The following is a 26428-nucleotide window of genomic DNA, read 5'->3' on the forward strand; positions in this document are numbered from 1 at the left end:
CTTGCCATCATAATTGGCTAACGAAGCTTTTGGGAAACACACCCCAGGACGATGACATCACGGTTTTCTCCAGAGCGGCTCTATGTGTAAATGAAGTAAATTAATAACTTTTTTACAACAAAAATGAAACAACACTTGAGCTGGACTGTGACGCTATTTTCTTTGAAACAATCTGTATTGTAAAGAGCTCTGTATAAATAAATGTGGTTTTACTGTACTTTTATCCTTTCATCATCCCCGTCCCGACATGTCCCATTTTTCAGTCACTTTCTATCATTTTTTTTTTCGCGGATTCTACTTCCTTTGATTCTTTAGTCTCTCAACACCTCTCTTGTTTCTGTCTTTTCCTCTAGTGTTCATGTAGATTTTCACTAATATAATCATGTCTGACAACAGGCTGAACTGTAAAACAGCCGTTGACATGCTGGTCTAGCTTTGTTTAAGATGGCAGTGCTCACAGGATTTGTCAGGGCTCATATTATTTTATTCCTCTTGCTTATTTAAGTTTTAAAACACTCTTTCGCAACCATTTCCCTCTTTCTCTCTGACTCTTGTAATCAGTTAAGTTGTGAGTTTGGAAATGGGAATCCCCAATTTGGAGGTGATTCTGGTACTCTAGGCAAGATATGACACCCACCCAAATAATAATGACCTTTTGTGTGTGCACATATATTTGGTAGAAACCAAATCACACCAAACCAACAATACAAATAAAATAATTTAATCTCAAAGACCTCAGGAGCTCATTTAAATGGATACTATGGGGATAACTTACAGATTTCTATTTTATATATCTGGTTGCACTTATGTAAAACAAAGCAAAGGCCTGATATAAGGCCAAATATAACTAACAGACAGCATCATGTGCTGCTTTGACATGCATATATCATGATTGGATTGTATGAGGTTGGTAGGCAGCAAATGGGAAGTAGACACACTAAACAGTAAAATTAGAGAAAGCACAGCCATGTTTTTGAGTTTAAAACGCACAAAAAAAAAGGATGATTACACACCGCTAATCTTGGCACCAACCAAGTAATGTTACACCATGTAAGATGTTAACAATCTGTGGTTTGAAATGTTTGAGGTAAACAAGGGCAAAGTGGTTTGAAATGTGTAACGTTTCTCCAAATTAATGTGTGGGCAAACTGTGTGTTTTTATCATTGAAGAAAAACTGCTTGGATTACGTTATTGAAATGTTACATTACGTTATTGCTTTCAGAGTTTCACAATTAGACAGTGACTGTTATTTGTTTATTTCCCGTAGCATACTCACTCCAAACATGCTAGGCCTAGGGTAGCGTTGTAGCAGACTTCCAGAGTTCAAATCATTGGTGAATGTTGATGTGAAAGTCATGTGAAAGAACCAAAAGAAATGGAAATTGTGAGACTTTTATGGCTTTTAGAGCATGTCTGTCAGATTTTGAGGTCAGCTAATATCCAAAAAAACAAACAAAAACAGACACAAATGAACAAATAGCAAAGTATGGTTCATGACTATAAAATGAGACAAGCACTTTGGTGAAAATAACCCCTTCACCAATACCAAATAACATTTATCTATTTGCTAGTTGGCTAAAAATGTCACATAAAAAACGATTTCTAATATAAAAAAATACACTTGACATTGTACCTGTGCCCTGTGTATGTTTATTTAAAGTAGTGACTTTCTTTGATGACCGTTTTATAATCCTCTCTGGAGTATTTTTACTTTTTCACACATCTATTTGTTTTAATCCTTTTTTTCCACTTCGATAATCACAGAGCAAATGTGTTTAATCATTAACCCGGCGAACAAGCCACACTGTTTATCTACTACTGCCAAGCCAGACAGACCAAACAGAAGAGGAGAGCACTTTAAAGACGTAGACTCTCTGCTGGTAATGAAGGAGTCTCAATTTAGAGATTGGATTAAAATACTCTAAAAAAAAAAAAACGATCTTGTCTTCTCGTTTTTTTGCCGCTTTGAGTATAAATTTCACAAAAGACATTAGACATTACGATATACAAACAAGTTATATGTGTGAAGTGGTCGGCATGCACGCTTATATTTTGAAACCTATTAATTTCACACTGAGAGAAAGAAAAACAGATTGGATAACATAATCATCAGGTATGTCACTTAAATTACCATTACAAGAAAACAGACACCTGCAGTCCATACTAACAGAGAGCCTCATTTATTCTGTTATGAACACAAGATTACATTTGCATAGTGAAATTAAAATGGATTTTGCAGAGGGAATATTGGCACACGCAGCTCCTTACTAAACCATTATCATATATTAGCACTATAGGTTATTAACGACTGTGGTCGGCTTTGTAATTAAGTGCTTTTGCTACTGTGTGTGTGCCGATACAGGGAGAGTTAAACATCAGTTGAGGGTGAAAGGGTTTAAAGCTGTTGGAAATTAAACATTTAGCAGGCTGAAAAGGTGGGAAGTACACTTTACTTGTATAATTTTTAGGTTTAATTGTATGAATAACATAAATGTAACCATTTATTTTAATGTGTCTCTGTTGCATTGTAATTGCATAAATACTCCAAAGTAACACTGATTACCAACATATACTTAGCTTTTGGTTTAGTGTATTTTGTGTATAATTTACTGTCATCACGTGTTACCTACCTACCAATCAACCAACCAACCAACATACCAACTAACCAACCCACCTTACCTACCTACCAACCAACCAACATACCAACTAACCAACCCATTTAACCTACCAACCCACCTAACCTACCAACCAACCAACCTACTTACCAACCAACTTACCACCCTGCTTACCAACCTACATACCAACTAACCAACCCACCTACCAACCTACTTAGTACCAACCTGCTTAGAATCCTACTTACCAACCTGCTTACCAACCAACTTACCAACCAGCTTACCAACCTAGTTACCAACCTACTTACCAACCAACGTACCAACCAACCTACTTACCAACCAACTTACCAATCTGCTTACAACCTGCTTACCAACCTACTTACAACCTATTTACCAACCTACTTACCAACCAAATTACCAACCTACTTACCAACCTTCTTACCAACTAACTAACCAACCAACCCACCTAACCTACCTACCAACCTACTTACCAATCTGCTTACAACCTGCTTACCAACCTACTTACCAACCAAATTACCAACCTTCTTACCAACCTTCTTACCAACTAACCAACCCACCTAACCTACCTACCAACTTACCAATCTGCTTACCAACCAACTTACCAACCAGCTTACCAACCTACATACCAACTAACCAACCCACCTAACCTACCTACCAACCTACTTAGTACCAACCTGCTTAGAATCCTACTTACCAACCTGCTTACCAACCAACTTACCAACCAGCTTACCAACCTAGTTACCAACCTACTTACCAACCAACGTACCAACCAACCTACTTACCAACCAACTTACCAATCTGCTTACAACCTGCTTACCAACCTACTTACAACCTATTTACCAACCTACTTACCAACCAAATTACCAACCTACTTACCAACCTTCTTACCAACTAACTAACCAACCCACCTAACCTACCTACCAACCTACTTACCAATCTGCTTACAACCTGCTTACCAACCTACTTACCAACCAAATTACCAACCAAATTACCAACCTTCTTACCAACTAACCAACCCACCTAACCTACCTACCAACTTACCAATCTGCTTACCAACCAACTTACCAACCAGCTTACCAACCTGCTTACCAACCTACATACCAACTAACCAACCCACCTAACCTACCTACCAACCTACTTAGTACCAACCTGCTTAGAATCCTACTTACCAACCTGCTTACCAACCAACTTACCAACCAGCTTACCAACCTAGTTACCAACCTACTTACCAACCAACGTACCAACCAACCTACTTACCAACCAACTTACCAATCTGCTTACAACCTGCTTACCAACCTACTTACAACCTATTTACCAACCTACTTACCAACCTACTTACCAACCTACTTACCAACCTTCTTACCAACTAACTAACCAACCCACCTAACCTACATACCAACCTACTTACCAATCTGCTTACAACCTGCTTACCAACCTACTTACCAACCAAATTACCAACCTTATTACCAACTAACCAACCCACCTAACCTACCTACCAACTTACCAATCTGCTTACCAACCAACTTACCAACCAGCTTACCAACCTGCTTACCAACCTACTTACCAACCAGCTTACAGACCTGCTTACCAACCTATTACCAACCAATTTACAAACCTGCTTACCAACCAGCTTACCAACCTATTTACAAACCTACCTACCAACCTAATTACCAACCAATTCACCAACCTGCTTAGAATCCTACTTACCAACCGACTTACCAACCGACCTGCTTACCAACCTGCTTACCAACCTACTTAACACCCTATTTACCAACCTACTTAGCAACCTACTTACAAACCAACTTGCCAAACTGCTTACCAACCTACTTACCAACCAACTTTTATATCATACCTTTTCAGACCATGATTTTTCCGACCAAAGATCAGATTTACGTTCACCACTAACTCAGGTGTCTCCTAGGGTGCTGTATACTATATCTTTATATATGAGCTCAATTATGGCACTGAACAAATCAACCTGGAGCATCGCTGGCCAGAAACCCAGAGATGAAGAAAAGGGATGGCACTTCCATGCATTATTGAATGGTCTAACAATATGATTGAAGGCAAATAACTTTTGTTGCGCTTGTTTTATTCATACAGATGATGAGAGGCAGTTGGCCCTTTCCCATGTCTTGGAGTATGATAGCTTTTGCTGAGAAGAAATGGTTACGGGAAAAGCCCAGAGGAGGCCGGAGGGGTGGAGAGGCCATGGACACAGCATCAGGATCTCCCCAGTCTCAGGGTCAGCCTGCCTTGTAATGAAAGCGCCAGTGATGTGTGACACAGAATACAAAAATGACTGCCTAGACGACCAGAATGAAAAGCAGGACTTCTGGGTGATGGTCAAAGCATTTACCAACAGGTCTTCAGAATGCTTGATCACAACTGATTTATTATAGTATCTATAGTATCATTATTATAGTGTATATATAGTATTTGCATTAAAAATGTCATAATTGAGAGAATGACACTTAATGACAGATGTCTTAAACAAGCATAACACCTCCCTCATATTCATGACATGTATCATGTCAGTCTTATGCACACCCCTTCATGTAAAGTGTTACCAACAAGCTTGAATATACTAGAGTAGAGTAAATGAATTTGACCTAAGCTAACTAAATTGTGTTGATGCAACTAAACTGAAACTTAACTTCTTTAAGTTTAATTTCATTTGAAATGTAAAAACTTCAATTAAATCAAGTACGGGTAATAAATTAATTTTATGAGTGATAGCACGCAGCTTTGAGCCCAGATGAACAAACAAGTTCAAACAAGACGGGCATTAATGGGACAGTCATATCACTTATTACACAGCTTTTCACAACATAAATAAAGACTGGGATACAAAATATTAATCTGAGAAGAAAGCTTGCCTGATTATTATCTTACAATCCATTACAGTGATCTTTCTAGCAACAAGAAAAACACCAACAATATTACTGTATAGTCCTAATATTAATACAGAAGCTCTATGGTTTCATTTTACAGTAAATACAGTCAATAACTGCGGCTGCATTTAAATGAAACGAGAGAGAATATGTCTATCCGCGGTGGGATACGAGAGACATGAACGAAGCGCCGGCCCTTAAATATCTGCATGAGTGTCATTACACAGCATTGCTATTATGATCAGCAAATAACTAACCTTAGAATGTCATAATGTCACAACTGACCAATAAGAATCAAGCATTTCATATTTCAATCACAACACACTTGTCCAGCAGACCAATCAGAGCACAGTGTGCCTTTCAGAAGGAGGGGCTTCACTGTTTCCCAAAAGCATTGTTAGCCAACTATGGTCGCAAGTTCTGTCATTCTCAGCTGTTCAACGAGTCGGTGTTCCCCAAAAACATCGTTCTAACGAAATGACTCACCCGGCGCAAATGACTTTATACACAAGCGCATGTCTCAGGCAAGGGTGCGAGGGTTTCTCCTCCCCGTCTTTCACTCTCCTGACAAGAACTTCGGTCTCATCGGCTGTGAACGCTCCTGGCGCGCGCCTGGTAAACCCGCCGTTATAATAACAATCCGTCATGCAACATGCGCTCCTGTTCTTAAAGGGTATGTTGGATGGCGCTCGGATTGGTTTATTTCACGTTACGCCCAAACCACACCTATGAATAATGAAGCTACTTCAGAACAACCCCTTTTAGATTTGCGCCAGGCGCAAGAGGCATTTATCCCGGCGGGATCCGCCCACAAAGTTACTTGCGCCATTCGCTTTGACACTTGCGTTTCAGATCGTTCAGATCTAGTCCGTAAGAACAAGCCGATGATTGAATCTGGAAATAAAGCAAAATAAATATTCCTCAGATGCCATGTCTGTAATTTACAGCAAAACATGTAGCGTTAATTCGATCTCATTCAAATCATTCACTCCACCATGTGCATGACATCATTACTGTGCGTTCACACCAGATGCAAATAGCGTGTCAAATTCGCGTCTACCTTGTCTTGTTTGACGCTTGACCACTGTGTGTTAATTCGCGCGTAAAAAACAAAAGGTGGAAACGAAATTTGCGCACGTCATGCCTGTCTGAATCGAAACCCGTTTGCGGCCATCTTTTTTATGTTGATCGATCATTCATCGAGAGATTCACCGCTCTGTATTTGCTCTGGAGAGCTAGAACAGCGGCGTGGGGATCATCGTCGCCGTATTTGTGTCCACCGGACCCTTCGGAGGCGAACCGTTTGACGAGTTTCACCATTTGCTCGCTCCAGGAGCTGCGCTGGATGACGGCCGATGTCAGCGGTACTTCCGCCTGTCCCGCGCCCAGTTTGATGACCTAATCTGTCATTTGTTTTTGTTTTGATGATAAATAGAGCCAGCCTTCAAAAGTTATTAACCTGTCCTGTGATTTTTTTCTCTCTCACGTCCAGACACAAACTTATGCACATGTATGTTGGTTGTCTTTACATCATAATAATATTAAATATAATCTAGATATGGAATAAATAACATTTTATACAAAATGAACATGTCTCGTATATTGAAATAAAGTTTTAAGTGACAAAATATTTGCTTTGTTGTGCATTACATCCACACCAGGCATTTAGTCATATTACAAAATAATTTATTGAAGCATCCAGATCCTTCACCACGTGACCAAGCAGCAGGATCCTGATTGGTTAACACGGTGCGAATTGACGCCAAAGTTCAGATTTTTCAACTCGGGCGGCAGACGCAAATTCGCGTCAAACACGTGAATGCACCAATAGCACTAACTAAATCATTCGCGTTTAACACGCCAGACGTTCAATTCGCGGCATTCGCACAAACTTCACGAGCGAATGAGGCATATTTGTGTCTACTGCGTCACGCTCTACGCCTCATTCGCGCAGCAGGAATTTTTTATGTGCATAACGCGTCTTTGCATTGAGTTAACATAGAAATCATTCATGCCTGACGCGCTATTCGCATCCGATGTGAACGCACCATTACAAGTCAACGTGGTTGAAATTGCGACATTATGTTTCGGGAAACATAGCTGATTTCTTCAATGATGCATTTTTTCTTTGTTTGTGATGCTCAAGGGGCTGTTTATGGTATTTTTGACTAGGACTAAACTTGGGATAATCTAAAAAGTTAACCTCGGAGAATAACAAATTATCCAATTAGCATTTGTTACTCAACGCCATTTAATCTGCTCTGAAATCCTCTGAACTCAAACATTGACCTGTGCTAAAATCTTGTCTGACATTGCCTCATTTATCTTCATCTTATTTCTCTGTCCTCTGGAGCCTTTTTTGTTGTGCCATGCTCATTTTGTCCTCTACTTAGAGGACGATGACAACCAAGTTCCTTTTATAAACCGCAGCAGCAAGTACAGCTAATTATTCATGAGAGGTTGACAATGTGGCTTAACCTCCTCTAAACGCTGGATAAAAACTAAGCCATGTCGAGTTCCACTTTTGCTAAAACTTCCTCCGTTTGGCTTACGCTGCCACTTGCATTTAATCCTCTTCGAATTAAAGGTTGTTTTTGGCATTGTGTGTGGGGTTGGCGCTTCGATACACACGGCTAGTTCTATTGCGTGGTATTAAAAAGTGTGCTACTTGTCATAAAGAAGGGCTTTTCGTTTTTAAAGCATTTAATAAACAGTTGCACCTCTGTGAGATGGCAACCGAAAGCTCATATGGATAAACAGATATATTAGCATGCTTGGTTCATTTACCAACTTATTACATCTCAATTAGCGTGTCTTGGCTATGCAGGGATGATTGCTCTGTCTGGCTGCACTCTGGTCCCACCGCACCAGATGCCTGGGGACATGAAACCCCAACACTCACAATGACATATTCATTCTCCTCTCTGTCTCAGAGCTCCACACAGTTACTCTCTATCTGCCAAACGCTGAGAAAGAGAGCAGCAAACCAACCACATTTAGACCGGGTCACGTCTTGGTCACGACCTGATCAACTGAAGCAGCATGATACATAATGCAAAAGATGGGAAAATCGTACATGCATATATGGTATGTTATACAACAGCATTGTTGAGTTTTTGATGCTGATTGCTTGGCACATGTTCCAGAGGTGTTGATTCGTTTTCAACAAATGGTACTGTATTAGGACATCTTGAGAAAACTAATCAATTTCAGTAATGCAGGTCCTAACCTTCAAATGTTGATAATCAACCTCAGGAGGTCACACTAAATATTACAATTTTCTTTTTTATTTTCCAATAGTGATTTGCCATTTTTGCACATTTGTTACTAAAATCTGGCATGTCTAAATACAGCGCAAACAAAGATTTATTGACAATTAAAGGGTTAATTCAAGGATGGATGGATGGACAGACGGACGGATGAGTGGATGGATGGACGGACAGATGCATGAATGAATGAATGAGGCACTTATATAGATTACAATACATGGATTGGATGGACAGACGAATGGATGGATGGATGGATGGATGGACGGACAGACGGACGGATGAATGGATGAATGAGGCACTTACTGTATATAGATTACAATACATGGATTGAATGGACAGACGGATGGACAGACGGATGGATGGATGGATGGATGGATGGATGGACGAATGCATGAATGAATGAATGAATGAGGCACTTATATAGATTAAAATACATGGATTGGATGGACGGACAGATGGATGGACAAATGAATGGACAAATGAATGAATGAATGAATGAATGAATGAATGAATGAATGAATGAATGAGGCACTTATATAGTTTACAATACATGGATTGGATGGACAGACAGATGGACGGACGGATGGATGGATGGATGGATGGATGGATGGATGGACGAATGCATGAATAAATGAGGCACTTATATAGATTACAACACATGGATTGGATGGACGGACGGACGGATGGATGGATGGACGAATGAATGAGGCACTTATATAGTTTACAATACATGGATTGGATGGACAGACAGATGGACGGACGGATGGATGGATGGACAGATGGATGGATGGACGAATGAATGAGGCACTTATATAGATTACAATACATGGATTGGATGGACGAACAAACGGACGCACAGACGGATGGATGGACGAACGGACGGACGGACGCACAGACGGATGGATGGAAGGATGGATGGATGGACGAATGCATGAATAAATGAGGCACTTATATAGATTACAATACATGGATTGGATGGACGGACGGATGGACGGACGGATGGATGGATGGATGGACGAATGCATGAATAAATGAGGCACTTATATAGATTACAACACATGGATTGGATGGACGGACGGATGGACGGACGGATGGACGGATGGATGGATGGATGGATGGACGAATGAATGAGGCACTTATATAGATTAAAATACATGGATTGGATGGACGGACGGACAGACGGACGGACAGACGGATGGATGGATGGACGAATGAATGAGGCACTTATATAGATTACAATACATGGATTGGATGGACGGATGGACGGACAGACGGACGGATGGACGGATGGATGGATGGATGGACGAATGAATGAGGCACTTATATAGATTAAAATACATGGATTGGATGGACGGACGGACAGACGGACGGACAGACGGATGGATGGATGGACGAATGAATGAGGCACTTATATAGATTACAATACATGGATTGGATGGACGGATGGACGGACAGACGGATGGATGGACAAATGCATGAATGAATGAATAAATGAGGCACTTATATAGATTACAATACGTGGATTGGATGGACGAACGGATGGACGGACAGACGGATGGATGGGTGGACGGATGGATGGACGAATGCATGAATGAATAATCACTATATAATCACTTATATAGATTACAATACATGGATTGGATGGACGAACGGACGGACGGAATGGAAGGATGGATGGACGAACGGACGGACGGAATGGAAGGATGGATGGACGAACGGAGGGACAGACGGACAGATGGATGGATGGATGGACAAATGCAAGAATGAATGAGGCACTTATATAGATTACAATAAATGGATTAAATGGACGGACGGACGGGTGGACGGATGGATGGATGGATGGATGAATGAATGCATGAATGAGGTTCACTTATATAGATTGCAATACAGATTGTTTCAAAGCAGCTTTCCAGTGATAACAGGACAATAATGCAACAGATTATATTGGCTGTATTGCAGATCTAGAAGAAAGTCATTGTCCAGTTGAAGAAAGTTCGTGATTGATTTTCGTTGTGAAAATCTTTAGTTATTAATCTAGGGGCCGCTTACACGACAGTTTTCAACACAATTTTCTGGCTGTTCATCTACGTGTCGACAGTGTTTCGCTGGCCTGATAACACAAACTATGAAGTAAGCATCATAGTGCACGTTTTTGAAAACGAGTTTTGAAAGCGATACCATGTAAACTTAAAAGATGTGAATATGTGAAAGCGGTAACACACGCGTATTAAGTGTGTAGTCTATAGGAATGCTGGTTTGAATGCGAATGTGTGTGAGCGCATAGTCTTTCTTTACACAGTGACATTGCAAACTGTTTGCCTGGCCTGCATAATACAGCGCATAATATAATAATAATGAGTAATTCACACACACACACAAAAATGAAAACTATCCCATAATTTACTCACCCCTAAGCTATAGGTGTATATGACTTTCTACTTTTAGCCAAACACAATCAGAGTTATATAAAACTTATCCTGGCTCCTCCAAGCTTTATAATGGGAGTGAATGGTACCTGAGATTTTGAAGCCCAAAAATAGCCAATCCATCCATCATAAAAGCAATCCATAAGACTGAAGGGGTTAATAAAGGCCTTATGTAGTGAAGCAATGCATTTGTGTAAGAAAAATAATATTTTATTTATATTTAAATAATTTCATATTTATAACTGTATAAACTATAATCACTGGTTTCCGGTAACGGCACACGAGTCTATCCGGCCGAAGACTCTCATACGGCACTATAATCACTAGAATTAAAGTGCTTTTATTATGTACTGAAAGTGTGCATTTAACAACACACACACAGCCATCCTCTATATTCCCAAACTCTAAACTGAACAGTGAACTAGGTCACAGTCTAGGACATGATCTGTTGTACTGGGTGAAAATCCTGCAAAAGCAATGTGACACACTGCATAAAATGGGAAATCATTTGCATTAATACGACCATGTCCATGTTTTGAATCTAAATGTGAAATGGGTGATTGTTTTAAATTTGAGGACATACATGTATGAGTAATGTAAGTAAATTGTAAGAGATCTTTGTAAATGATTTTTTGCTCTTATTCTAATCAGTATTTTTTTATGTCTGCACTGCAGTGAAAGCTGGAAGGGGACACACGGGTCATAAAACACCCCAATTACAAGATGATGATCAAATTAAGATATTTATTAAATCTCCAAGCATGTGTAATATAAAATTCACTAGATTTGTCTTTGCATTCTCAGAGATATCATTCATTCTTAATTTTCAACTGATGCACTCCTTTCCTTATTTTGCTTCTTTTTCTTCTCTTAAATGAAGCACAACAGATATTGCATTGGGGTGGCTCGCACAACACAATAATGACCCTTGATGACCCCAAATGTGCAGTCAGATGAAAATCAGCAGCAAACAACGTCCAACAAGGGTTGAATTTGAACTCTAATGATCTTTGCGACACGTCTACATATTCCAATTCGTTTTAGGGGATTATTTTATAGGGAATAAAGTTGAGGGCATCTTTTAGTCCATAAACTCAGATATCTTAAACAAAAAAATATGCAAAGTCACCACCTGGTCTCATAAATATTCGATGGAGATGTTCCCATCCCACGTTGCCCAGCTAAATAAGTGAGGGTAAACAAATCCACACTTTTCCCTGAAGTGTTAAAAAATGGGATGCAGCAAATTTGTCTAAACTGCTCTCATTAATGAGCGGTTCAATAAAGGAAACTTTGAAAAACATCCAAGCATATGGCTATACTTGGACTGTTGCTATGATACCAAACTTGCATATTGCCGTAGTAATCGAAGAAATCGCAGTGAGACGGAAATGATTGATTTGTTCAGTCTTCCATTATATCTTACAGTCTCGGCTCATAAATATGCAGCAAAGCCAAATAAGTGGATCGATGGCTGTTATAATTATATCGCAGAGTGAGAGTGAAGCAATCAAACACAGAGTGCAATAGTTAAAGAACCAACAAATGCCTTCCTACAGTCATATATATCCATCTAATTCATTCATTATTCATTCTGAAATGTCCTCAAAGCGTGAGTCTCCAAATTCTCCATCAAACAATAAAACTATTGCAGTTGAAAGCAGCAATCAGTGAGTTCGGAAGAGCAAAAATGGGACATTTGGCACAATGGATTCTGGTTACTGCCTCTATCCACAATGTACAATGTTGACTTGAAGAAGCAGAGATGTTTGAAGCGTCTGAAGCCGCTCCTTCTGAAAAGCACTTCGAGTGTGTTTGGAGAAAAAATGTCCCGCCTCTAACCATAACCAGGCTCCGCCCCTTTATTCTGCGTATTGTGTTTGTTCCCAGAAGAAACTCAAGACTTCAATGGAGGCGTTTCAGAGAAACAGTGGCACTGATATAGAGAATAACTCCAGCTCGGGGGACTTCTTCATGCTTTCATGTAACATTACGCACTAAAGAAAGTTGAACAAGTACAAAAGCATAATAGAACCACTTAAGAAGCTCAAATGTACAAACTAGTCCCAAACCTCTGAGGCTTTCCTGAAAACCTTTCCACTTGGCATCAGTCGGAAAAACATAAACCTGTGGTTTCTGCGGTGCACCAGTGAACTGACACACAAAAAGATAATGCAATTACATGTAGAGGCTAATTATCACATGCATCTACAGAGTTTTTTTCTCCAACCGCAGACCAGGAGAAGTGGTTTCCTCACAGTGTGGCGCGACAGCTAAAGACCACGGGTTCATAAGAGGAAGGTTTCTGCTTGATCCCCGCAAGGCATTTAACCCAGGGTTGCTTCAGGGGGCTGGTTCGAGTAACAAATGTATTATGCTAAGGATAAAAGCATTTTCTAAGTGGCTACACTTAAAACCAAAAGACACTGAGAATACATGATTATTGAAGCCATAAATTACCAGGTTATTTCCACACGAAAGCTGGAAGATATAGTAGAAGTACACGAAAAATTGCCACTAAGAAAAAGTCTTGATCTGCAACTGTAAGATGTGCATTACAGTTTTACACTTTTTCTTAGTAGCAATTTTCACAAAAAAATAAAATAAATAAAAATCACAAGGAATGAAAAAGAGGAAAACAACAAATCAAAAGACAAAAGAAAATAAATGAACGCATAATAAAATAGAAAATAGAAAACAACAAAACACGACACAAATCAAAAGAAAAAGAATAATGTATTTTGATTGTTGTAAAGCCATTTATGCACTGTAAAAAAATTATCGTGATTTTAACAGTAAAATACTGTAAAAATGCTACAGTGAAAAACTGTTAATTGGTTAACAGAACCTTTCCTTACTATATACGGTAAATAACTGTGATATATCTTATGGTAAATTTCATGTAATTTTACTGTAAAATACTGTTAAATTTACAGTTTTTAAAGTGAAAATGAACAACTCATCGTACAATTTACAGTGAAAAAAACGTAAATTGACATTCCCAGAATTCCCTGCGTGACACTCCACACTTGTTGTATTTTTGCTGAAATAACTTGTTTCTTCATAGTTTGCTTAGTCTTTTTCTAATCAGTTAGGTACATTAGGGTTTTATGTGACATTTAATGTTGTTAAATTAATGTTTATTGCCTTTTTAAAATTTCATGTGTGTTACCATGATGGTGTTTAATGTTTGAGTGAATGACACTGTGCCGCTTCTATATGTTAATATTAAGTTTCTTGTGAAAGAGCTACATGTGATGAGTTTCCATAAATCATGTGACTCCCATTGCTGTTGTGATTGATGGATGTCAGATTATTACAATGGTATAAAACAGATATTAATAACACTTTAAATGGTCGATAATCGAACAGTATATCAGATAATTAAATACGGGTTATTTCCGTAAATTTTAAGTTAAGCCTGTAAAATCTTTTTACCGTAAATTCTTGCTACCGTATTTTATACGGTAAATTTCTGGTAACCACAGCTGCCGGTATTTTACCGTAAATTGAACACATTTTGGCATATATAATGTCTTGTGTTAAAAAAAAAAATACCATAAATATGTAATTAAATAATCGATATTTGAATGACCTTCAGCTAAATAAGCACATGACCTTAAGGCATGACTGTACTATTATATATACTACGTATAATGTACTATTTTTAACATCTCAAGATGATCATCCACCTGAAGAAACCAGGCATTGCTGCAACAGAATTTAAGATGAACATTATGGAGAAACACAGGACATTTCTTTAATTATCAAGGTGCCATGAATCCATCGGTTCTGTGATTTTAGCCAAGCTGTTTTATTCCAACCTATCAGAGCCTCCTAAAAGAGTTTATCAATAGCAAGCAAGCGTGTTCCCACCCCGTCCTACTGACAATCATTTCCAGTTTCTTTGAAAGCATTTTTGACCATTCAAGTCAAGTATATTTATTTAGCACTTTTCACAATATAGCTTGTGAAAGCAGCATTGCTTCCTTTTGTTCCTCTTCCCCGAGTGTGCTCATCCATTGCACACGTCAGGTGAAAGGCATCGTGGGCATTGTGCCACACGTCAGGTGAAAGAGGCTTCAGGTGGGTCGATAATTCTCTATTAGATCAAATAGATTCACCCAAAAATGAAAATGATGTCTTTCATTTACTCATTCTTATTTTAAAATCACTTTTCTTTCTTCAGCAGAACACAAATAAAGATATTTTGATAAACATTTCAACTGTTTTGTCCATATTATGGAAGTCAATGGTGTGCAAAACTTTCAAGCTCCAAAAGAGACATAAAAGTTCAATGCACGTAAACAACACAGGGTGAATTTCCATTTAATGCAGACTCGCACTATTTAATTATAAATGCATCTCATTCGTGTTATTTTAAACAATTATTGTGTTGTTTAAACAATTATTATACGTTATTTCATCAAAGGAACTTGAATCTGGCAGCATTGTATTATGTTGGCTGTTGTAAATATCGTAGCAGTTCAGAAAGTGTTGCTGAAAGGTAAACGCCGGCTCACGTTTGAAAATAACCCTAAACCTACAGTAACCGATAGTGTAAACGAAAGCAAACCTAAGATTAAAATGCATTTGCTGACTGAATCATGCATTATTATTAGCTTGCTTCTACAAGTCTAGCATTTCAGCTGGAGAACTCCAAAGAGACTTAAAAAACTTAAAATAATGCAAATATTAGGAAATATGGCATTAAAATGTTTATAATAAGTCTGCATGAATAAATAATTGCATTGTTTAACTGGCAACAGTAAGTGTAACTGGAACTTATATAGAGCTATAAATAAAACCTGCTCATCGCACATCATTGAGTGAATTGTACTGTATGTGTACAAAAAACGGAAATGTGATGTTTTTTTTTTTTTCCAATGAGCCTGGGTAACCAAAAAACATGGTTTGCAGAAAATAGCAGACATACTTGTATCTGCTGATTTAAAGATAACAAATATTGTATATGCCTAAAATAAGCCATTTCAAAGTACAAGGATATGAATATTATTTGACAAATATACAATGTATTTCTCATCTGATCTATTTCCTGTGAACACAAGCTGTTGCATACAAAACAGCCACATGCACATTACATAACACACATCCGCACAACCGGTCCGAGTGAGATGAACTTGATTATCCCGGCTGAAATTGAACATGCTACATATCACTAGCAGCTGTGGGAGCTTGTCTAAATGGGATGTAATTTACTCCTCATTACACAATGCAAGCCTTAGGCACTACGGCAAAGCCTTCATTTCAGAAAATAGGGCAGAGTAATGCATAACACAGCGAGGGGAAACACAGAGTATATCTCATTCACTCGTTTTCCTCTGCTTCTTCATCGCCTTCTTTTCTCTTTTTGTCCTTTTAATGACTCTATCCGCAAAAGTGTCCAGTTGTATTTGTCCCGCTCTCTCGGGTGCGATGGCTGAAATGGAACAGTGCACAAGCAAATGTTTGCACTAACAGTACAAACCCCGGAGACCAGACGTACAGGAGGCAACTGTGGCTGAGTGTGTGTGTGTGTGTGTGTTTGACTTTTCAGAGAGAGAGAGAGATGAAATATTAGATGATTAATGGATATAATAGATAGATAGATAGATAGATAGATAGATAGATAGATAGATAGATAGATAGATAGATAGATAGATAGATAGATAGATAGATAGATAGATAGATAGATAAAGAAATATTAGATAGATAGATGATAGATAGATGATAGATAGATAGATAGATAGATAGATAGATAGATAGATAGATAGATAGATAGATAGATAGATAGATAGATAAATAGATAAATAGACAGATAAGAAATATTAGATGATAGATAGATAGATAGATAGATAGATAGATAGATAGATAGATAGATAGATAGATAGATAGATAGATAAATAGACAGATAAGAAATATTAGATGATAGATAGATAGATAGATAGATAGATAGATAGATAGATAGATAGATAGATAGATAGATAGATAGATAGATAGATAGATAGATAGATAGATAGATAGATAGATAGATAGATAGATAGATAGATAGATAGATAGATAAGAAATATTAGATAGATAGATAGATAGATAGGTAGATAGATAAAGAAATATTAGATAGATATGTGATAGATAGATGATAGATAGATAGATAAGAAATATTAGATGATAGATAGATAGATAGATAGATAGATAGATAGATAGATAGATAGATAGATAGATAGATAGATAGATAGATAGATAGATAGATAGATAGATAGATAGATAGATAGATAGATAGATAGATAGATAGATAAAGAAATATTAGATAGATAGATGATACATAGATAGATAGATAGATAGATAGATAGATAGATAGATAGATAGATAGATAGATAGATAGATAGATAGATAGATAGATAGATAGATAGATAAGAAATATTAGATGATAGATAGATAGATAGATAGATAGATAGATAGATAGATAGATAGATAGATAGATAGATAGATAAAGAAATATTAGATAGATAGATGATAGATAGATAGATGAGAAATATTAGATGATAGATAGATAGATAGATAGATAGATAGATAGATAGATAGATAGATAGATAGATAGATAGATATTAGATAGATATATAGATAGATGAAATACGACCTGAAGATTTCTTTAGTGAGATTCACTCATTTATTTTGCCCTGTTCTATATTATACCTATTGTCTAACCTGCTACTGCTTTAGTAATACAAAGGTACATTATTTATCATGCCAATAAAGTACTAAAAGACACAGCAACCGAGGAAGACAAAGGGTGAGGGAGCGGAGACTGAGTCTGACTGACTGATTAAAAAACTGCCAGCTCGTCAAAAACGAAGCATCCTGACAGAAGCGCTGTAATGAGGCCAAAGACACATGTGCGTATGAAAGAGAGAGCTTTAAGCAGAGCCGGTCACAACTGGCACATGATTTATTCAGTGCGGGAGGGCGGGGGGGTATTGAGGATTAAGACTAAGATTGAAAGTGCCACCTGAACCAGAAAGGAAGCTCAGCTGGTACCCTTCCCACCTACCAGCCGGCCCCCGCTCCCCTGCCGTCCCAAAGGCCCCGGGGCGGCTGACTTGAAGGGCCGTTAATTGTCACCAAACACGGCTTTAATCACATTCCCCGGGCCCCCCCGCCCTCTGGGGCGTGACTAAACCGCAACCACGCCACTGACGCGTGCCGTCATTAACACCGGGTCCCATATGCCGCGGACAGTCCCGGCGAGGTCCCACAGGGCTCCGTTCTGGGCTCATTGCAGAATTGATGTGTCCGGGGATTACACGCCGCGCTCTAATGAATAACTAAGTGGATCGACCAAACCGGTGCCGCACTGTTACCCCTCCTCCCCTTTCATTAGTCAAGCTCCGCCCTTAAACCAAACACACCACCTCTGGCACACTTACTCCACGCTTAGCATATGGCGGTCATGCTCAGAGACGAATAAATAACCTTTCAACTTCCCAGGACACCCCGTTCTCGTTTTTGCTCCCGTCCCCGTACCCCCGCCGGCCGCCTCAAATTTAATGCTGTCTTGCTGGCGGCTTTTTATTGTTCCACTGCTCTGAAGAGAAAATAGGGAATGTGTGAGTGTGGATGGGTGTGTGAAAAAAAAGGGGGGTGCGAGAAGACTGAATGAGAAGTTGCTATAGCAACGGAGCCACACGGCTCTGCCGCAGTGAAGAAAGGCAGAAAGAGAGAGTTGGAGGAGTGAAAATGAGAATGGAGGGGGGAGTGAAGAACAGAGGAGAGGATTTGACAGAATCCCTGCAGTCCAGAGCGGAGAGGGTTGGGACATCGAGAGAAGTCAAAGAGGAGACTGAGTGCGCGCGAGTTTGTGTTTGCGTACGTATGACGATAGTCCATGCAGATGAGGGGCAGTTGTGGAAAAACTCGGAGACACCAGCAGTTCCCTCTTTTCGGCCAAATGAACAACTGATGGCGCTGAATGTCATTGCCGGTTGTTCCAGAAATGTGAACGCTGACGTCTGGGGAGAATGAGGATAGTTACACTTGGTCACTTCGTTGCAGTTTTACTGCTCTGACAACAATCTGATGATAAAAAGACCAAATGTAAATCCAAGACGTACTTGACAGTAATGGCATACATCACAGGAATAGTGTAACGGATCTCGGATTTATATGGCCAAATGCAAATGGAATTTGCATACACAATCAAACAACAATCTTATTTCAAAGAAAAATAGGTTTGCATTTGCAATCTTTCATAAAAATGTAGTGGCTCGTTCCACCGACTTTTCCTTTTGCCTTCAAGCTATATTGGTAAACCCTCCCCACATTTTTTTTCCCATTTTATTACATTTTATACTGACAGTAAGCTCGTTTCCATCCACTTTTTCCACTGTTATGTTATCGACAAATTGAATATGCGGAAAAAAAAAAACATTGCGAAATTTACCGTCTCAAGACTGTTTCCATTCAATTGGCCTTTTACCGATTAGAGTGTGTGCGTGGTGACGTCACGAATGACAAAAGCGCTTTGTCGCATATGTTTTGGTGTATCGCAAAAAAAGTGCCCTTGAGCCGTTTCCACAAATTTTTTTATTTTTTTTATTTTAATGTCGCAAATTCTACCTTTTGGGGTTCCAGTCAGCACACCCCCCAACACCAACTACAGAAATGGAGAGAGCATTAGGCAGATAATATAAATTTGCCAGCTTACTGTAATTTCACTTTGAAATATCAGAAGAATACGGTTCGAAATACGGTTCTGATATTCGAACCGTATTCTTCTGATATTTCAAAGTGAAATTACAGTAAACTGGCAAATTTATATTAACTGTTGTTTCGAACAACAGTTGTTTCGAACCGTTGTTTTGAACAGCGGTTCGAAATATCAGAAGACGACGGCAGAAGCAGTTGATCTGATATCGAAGTAACTACCTTCATGTGACGAAGGCCAAGGGTCAGGGAGAGACCACACAATAAGGCGTTCTGGGAGGAAGTCGTGGAGAGACACTTTACAGATGCTTTTCTGCCAGGCTACGAAGAATATGCCATGGCATATTTTGTCGCAACTCCTAAAACGTTGTTGCCGTTTTCCATCAGAAATACATGTAATAAAATTTACTTCAATTAAATGGAGAAAATAACGAGTCTCGTCATCTGTCCATGTATACCGCTCCGAGTCCGCCTTTTGTTGTGACGACGACAGCACCTTTCACGTGATGAAAATATCAAGTGACACCACATTTATTTGCGTTAAAGCCCCATTTCTCGATAAAAAGTGTTTCCAAACTAGTTTTTTGGAACACCTATTTTCGCAAACAAAAAAAAAAACCTTGGATGGAAACCTGGCTAGTGTCTAAGGACTCATTGTGAACCTGATACTACAACGGTTTTTAGACATGGTGCCATGGGAATAACATGTTTTCGTTTTTAACATTTACTGTGGTATTCTTGGACAATAGGGGTGTAACGATACCCTCATGTCACGGTTCGATACATATCACGATACTGAACTCACGATACGATATTATTGCGATACTCCAAGACATATGATAAAAGTTTAACAAAAAATGCACTGTAATGATTTTAGACGAATATGCTTAAGCCACTTTTTTTCTGGGGTTGTTCGTTTAAAAGTCACACTCAGGGTGTTCAAGGGCGGGATTCATTTTTTATTTTTTTTTAAATCATGATTTTTTTTATTTTTTTTACTCGTTTTTTTATTATATTTTTTCTTTTCTTTTTTGGTGTTTTGAGAAAATTTCAAAAATAAAAAAAAATTATAATTAGTATTAATGCAATAATTATGACAAAATTTCCCCCCATTGAACATAATAGAAAAAATATTTTTAATATTTTTTTATTTTTTTAAAGCTGTATTTCATTTTAGAGTCAAGCCAAGGCCTCATAAAAGCAATTTTTAAAATGAGATGGATGCCATCTGATGGACAAACTGAGCATTTTAAAAACGCAAAACACATGTATATCTGAATTTTTTGGTTTGTTTGTGTATAAAAGTGTGTTTGTATGTTTGTGTGTGTGTGTGTGTCTGGATGTGTCTGTTTTGCACTCTTGATGTTTTATAGATTCACCCCTTCACTGTTGTGTGCTTTTTTTCAAGATCTTGGCTGATTTGTAGATTGTACGCACAAAAAAACTCATTTCACTCATTCACATTTTTGCCAATTTCCCATTCATTTTCCATGCAGGTCCATTTGGACCCGAACTGTATTTTTTTTACAACCACTTAGACTACTCACATCCTGTCCCCATTTTTGGGGGGGTGTTCAAATACCAAATACCAACAAAGTCACCAAATTTCAGACCATTCCGAGGAAGCTGTGATTTAAAAAAAAAAAAAAAAAAAAAAATTAATTCTTCGGGTCCATTTGGGCCGAACAACCCCAGAGGGTTAACTATCTGACACCATTATAATTTAATTTATGGCTAATTTAAGGCTACTTACTAGTACTTTTCCAGGTATTTTCCAGCCAGATCCACAATGCATTGAATAGACACCCGTCAAAGACTCCTGACACGTCAGTAGTGTGAAAACACTCATCCTGTTAATGCCTTCCAATTAAAACCTTCAAATGCCAATTTTGTTGTCACATTTCAATAAATAAATTAAAGCCTTCAATGGAAGTGTGAGGCTGCGTTGTAGAAGCTTCAGACCGATATGTAGTTATAAGCCATTTTATTAGACACAAATTGTGTGGGTTTGTCGAAATCCATTATAATTGCACAATGAAAACTTTGATTAAACAAGCGCCGTAACCTAGACAGTTTGCCAGAATGACACCCGTGAGCGGATTCGTCTGAGTAGAAAAGCCTCGAGGAGGACAGCAAGGCCCGCTGACAGCTGTCTCGAGACGCCGGGGCTTTGTTTACCCAGTTGTGAATATGCATTGCCACTCGAGTGGGTGTACACAAGGATAAAGCAGTGATTGAGTACAAGCAGACAGAGCAGGAAGTAATCTGTACTCGTGTCAGGCACAGACACCAACTTCTACTCAAGTCCAATCAAATCAGGATTACCTTGCTGTGACCATACATACAAGAAGCCTTCAAAAATGGTATAACTTCAAAACATCCACAATCACACCAGGTGACCTCTTTTAATCCATATGAACAACATGACATCATGACTTTTACGTAAACATACACGCCACTTTCGAGTCAAGTGGCGTGTTATCTTTACACATTTTAAGCTATCCGCGTGTATGCGTGTATGTCTACGCCATTAATGTCAGAGTGATTCCGCACGTCAAATGTCCGAGCGAAACGAATCAAAATGTTGATCTACATCTGGGGAGCGATCTTTTTTTTTTCCTAGGATGGTAGGGGAAGACTCATAAATGCCATTAACCCCAGTGACGGGTAGGTTTAGGGACGGGGTTGAGGTAAGTCATTAGTAATAATAACGTTAAGTCAACGGCGTTCATAAACACGCTGAAAAGCGATTATGCGTCTTGATAGCACGCCAAAAATGGAAATACGAATTGGCGTGTCATACACACGCTACTTCATGAGATCAGTCTGATATGAAAGACAGAAACTGCATAAGGTCCATAAATAGAAAGCTCTTTACTAGAAACACACTTTCTCCATGCCGCCAAAACAATGCCGGAGCCCGGTAGGCTTCCAGCACAACAGAAGAGACACACACACGCTTGACCATGAGTGTTTTCACATAGAGATGATGATGGGAAAGGTGGAATGGTGAATAAAAAATAAAGCAAGAGAGACTGGAGCTCTTAAGGACTTGCCTTCAGATAGAAAAGCTTTCAATTATTGATGGATTCAAAATGCCAGAACACACAAGAGGACCTGAAGATAAAATACAGTGGGAAATACAGGCCACCTATACAATACACCACAAATGGGAATATCCCAATGCTAATCGGAATTTGGTCATATTCAAATATTGGTATACATTTTCCACACCAAAAATCCCATTAGAAACACTTATAATAAAATATAATTAAACATCCAACAAATGCCCGTATTAATCAGAATTTGGGGATATATTCATTTATATCTGTGTGTGACCAAACAAGTAATGGTGGATGATACGAAATATGGGAAATCATCAAGGATACGTACAGTAAAAACAATAAAATGCAATTACTCCAGTCTTCAGTGTCACACACTGTCAAAGTGAATATGCTTTATCTAATCAAAAAAATTGTGGCAACAGATTACAAGCAATATTATTAATTAAATGTAACAAATTAGAATTGAGTAATAATTAATCAAATTAATTCCTTAAAAGTTAACCATTTAAAAATGAGTAAAACTTACAACAACAACAACCAAAAAAACATACATTTAAGTCACCATTATGGTTTTCTCCTTCAGTGATTCTGCTTGTTAACATCAGGTGTCTTCAATGTTGGCAAAATAAAATAAAGAGCTCTTAATTAATCTTCGACGTCTGTCTGTTAGTGAGATATTTTTGTTAATTTTTTTGGTGTAAACTTTACTCATTTTAAATGGTTAACTTTTAAGGAATAATTTGATTAATTCTAATTGGTTAAATTTAATTAATAATAGTGCTTGTAATCTGTTGCCACAATTCTATTGATTAGATCAAGCATATTTATTTTTACAGTGCATGATCGTTCCAATATGATGATTTGATGCTCAAGAAACATTTCTGATTATTATGATGAAACCATGGAAACCATGATACTTTTTTTTTTTTTATAAATCATTATTAGTAAATCACCATGCTAAATAACTAAAAATGTATTATTAAAAATGGCAAGATGTGGAATATGTATGCCAGGCAACAGGACTCTTCTTTACCAGGGAGGAAAAAGCGCTCGCTCGCTCGCTGTTGAGTGGCACTGTTGTTAATTGGCTGTTACATGTTCCACATGCAGACGGCGGGGGAGTGTGTGCTGTTTAACACACACAGGATCGATGAAGAGAGCAGATGAGATTGAAGAATTAAGTGGCAGTGAGGAGTGAGATGACTGGGCCAGTGGAGGAGGAGGAGTGGTCATACTGGGACCATCCCGAGGGAGGAAAACCATGTCTCTGCAGTCACGCGTGTCCTCCCCCCTCCCCGGATCTCCCTCGTCTGGGACTATCCCATGATCCACTCCATCAACACTGCACAACAGCGCTCTCTACTGGCGGAGGCAGAACGGCTCAAAGGTGTGGCCACTGTACTGCGGGCACAGAGATGATGGGCCCGTCTCTCTTAAAACAACTTATTCTGAGGGCCTTTAAAATGACACTCATGAACATGTATATTTATTATTTTATCACTTCTATATCCATCCACAGATTCATTCATAAATGAAACGCTGATGGTTTCAGAAGAACAAAATGGAATATTTTTATTCAGCTGTACAATTCACACTTCATATGGGAAAGAATGTGCATCTGTAAAGCTGTCTGATGTATGCTAACACTGAAAATGTTTGTATAGTATGTTGTCATTGTTATCACACTATATGTAATTGTCCTGTCTTGACGTTATGTGTAAGATGACCAATGGAAATAAGTCCTCCTGGGCTTTATAGTGTTTTAATCCTCGATTATATTTCGATGCCTTTTGTTTTTATGTTTTAAGGCTTTCAATATAATTAAATTTAAAAAAAAAAAACCAAGACGTGTGTGTGTGTGGTGTTCTGTGTATTAGAGCTTATAGTCCAGCAACAGGCTCAAGCATTAGCCTTTAATAATCTTATATAATGGTGAAAGCATGTTGTGATGTTGTTTTGCTAGAAAAACATTTGTAAAATAAAATAAAAATATGTAAATTGTTTTATTTTTATTCTAAGATTATTCACCAGAAACAATTAATCTAATGTTATAACACCAAGTTCTTCCACATCTTGACTTGTTTGGGATGCATCCCACTCTGTATCACATACGAAAGCCTTTTCTAAATCATAATTATGAGTTAATGTTTACTTGCATAAAAGTCATTATGACACAAAAACTGAAATTGCTATAAATTACAGACATGGCATCTGAGGAATATTTCTCATAGTTCTCTGTTATCTCATTTTTTTTCCCCCCAGATTCAATCATAGGCTACATAGTAGAGTACGTTTTCAAAAACGGTGCTTTAAATCGCTTGACAAACTCAAAGATGTAGTGACACCAAGTGTTGGTGTGTGTTTCCGAACCTGAGCGGACCAGTTCCTGCTCCATCACTCCACATCCCAGCACCTCCAACCAGTCGCCCTGGAAGCGCACCTCCATCTCGAAGGAGGGGTGTGTGAACGGAAAGTAGCAGTCCACCCAGCGGATCTCCAAATCTGCGAGACAGAAACACACAGATGGAGGAGCGCTGAACAGAGGAAAGGAGTGGGAAATAAAGTGAGAACATCACAGGATTCCTACCTTCCCCAAACAGGTGTCGCATGAGGCGCGTGAGAGCCTGTTTCAGATCGAACTCCACAAGTTTGACGGCCTCCAGCGTGTGTGTTTCCTGTTTCTGAGGCGTGCGGCGGCCAGCGCTCTCAAACAAACACAGGTCTTCACCATTCTCCACTCGAGCAAACAGCTGAAGGGTGTTCAGAAAGATTACGTTAAGATTTCATCATGACTTCTGACACCGGTCCTCAAACAACCTATTTGTTACAGTCTTTTAGTTGACTTTTTTTAAAGAGCCCCTATCATAGCATTTCAAATGTTCCTATTTTTGTTTTAGGAGTTCCCAAAAACAGTTTAACATGCATGCAAGGATAAAAAACTGTTTATTTGTCTTATAATGTGCATTTATTTTTAACTGATTTGCTCACCGACTCCCAAATGATTCGTACAACGACTCATTTTTCCAAATCACTCCTTTGCGTGATGCTAATTCTTTATGACAACTCCAATAACAGTGACAAACATTTCACATATTTAGAAAAAAATTGACATTGGAGACCTAGACGCTGCGCTGAGCGTAACTTACACACGCACAGATACACACGCACACACATACTGCCTCACATCCTGACGCTAACCGTTCAAAACCCATAAAAGCAACAATTCTTAATAATACTTACAGGTTGTGATTCGAAGGAGGAAGCTGATCCATATACACTGGGTAAGTCAGTTACTGAGCCCTCCTTCAGGAACAACCGCTTGCGAATCCACATTTGAATTTATTTATGTTTTTTAAAAACGATTTGTCAATAAAATGATGAGAACACAATCGGGCTATACTGTTGTGATATCGTTGCAAATATGAACTCTAACCACCGAT

The 26428-nt window shown here is 38.6% G+C and overlaps 1 protein-coding gene and 1 long non-coding RNA gene across 3 annotated transcripts in view; one reads left to right on the top strand and one right to left on the bottom strand.

Moving 5' to 3' along the window:
* fars2 (phenylalanyl-tRNA synthetase 2, mitochondrial) overlaps nt 1-26428 on the bottom strand; it is a 181251-nt gene that overhangs the window by 89828 nt on the left and 64995 nt on the right. For both annotated transcript variants that reach the window (XM_039690544.2, XM_089125540.1), the window contains exons 3-4: nt 25576-25738; nt 25359-25490 (exon numbers count right to left, since the gene is read on the bottom strand). In XM_039690544.2, the coding sequence (XP_039546478.1) occupies nt 25359-25490; nt 25576-25738 (295 nt within the window). The remainder of the gene's footprint in view (nt 1-25358; nt 25491-25575; nt 25739-26428) is intronic.
* On the top strand, nt 1337-5495 carry LOC120492317 (uncharacterized). Its single transcript, XR_005625433.2, has 2 exons — nt 1337-2114; nt 4738-5495. It is a non-coding gene; the product is annotated as an uncharacterized LOC120492317 (long non-coding RNA).

This window comes from Pimephales promelas, chromosome 22 (assembly GCF_988280905.1).
Source record: "Pimephales promelas chromosome 22, fPimPro1.hap1.1, whole genome shotgun sequence".
NCBI classification, from domain to species: Eukaryota; Metazoa; Chordata; class Actinopteri; order Cypriniformes; family Leuciscidae; genus Pimephales; species Pimephales promelas.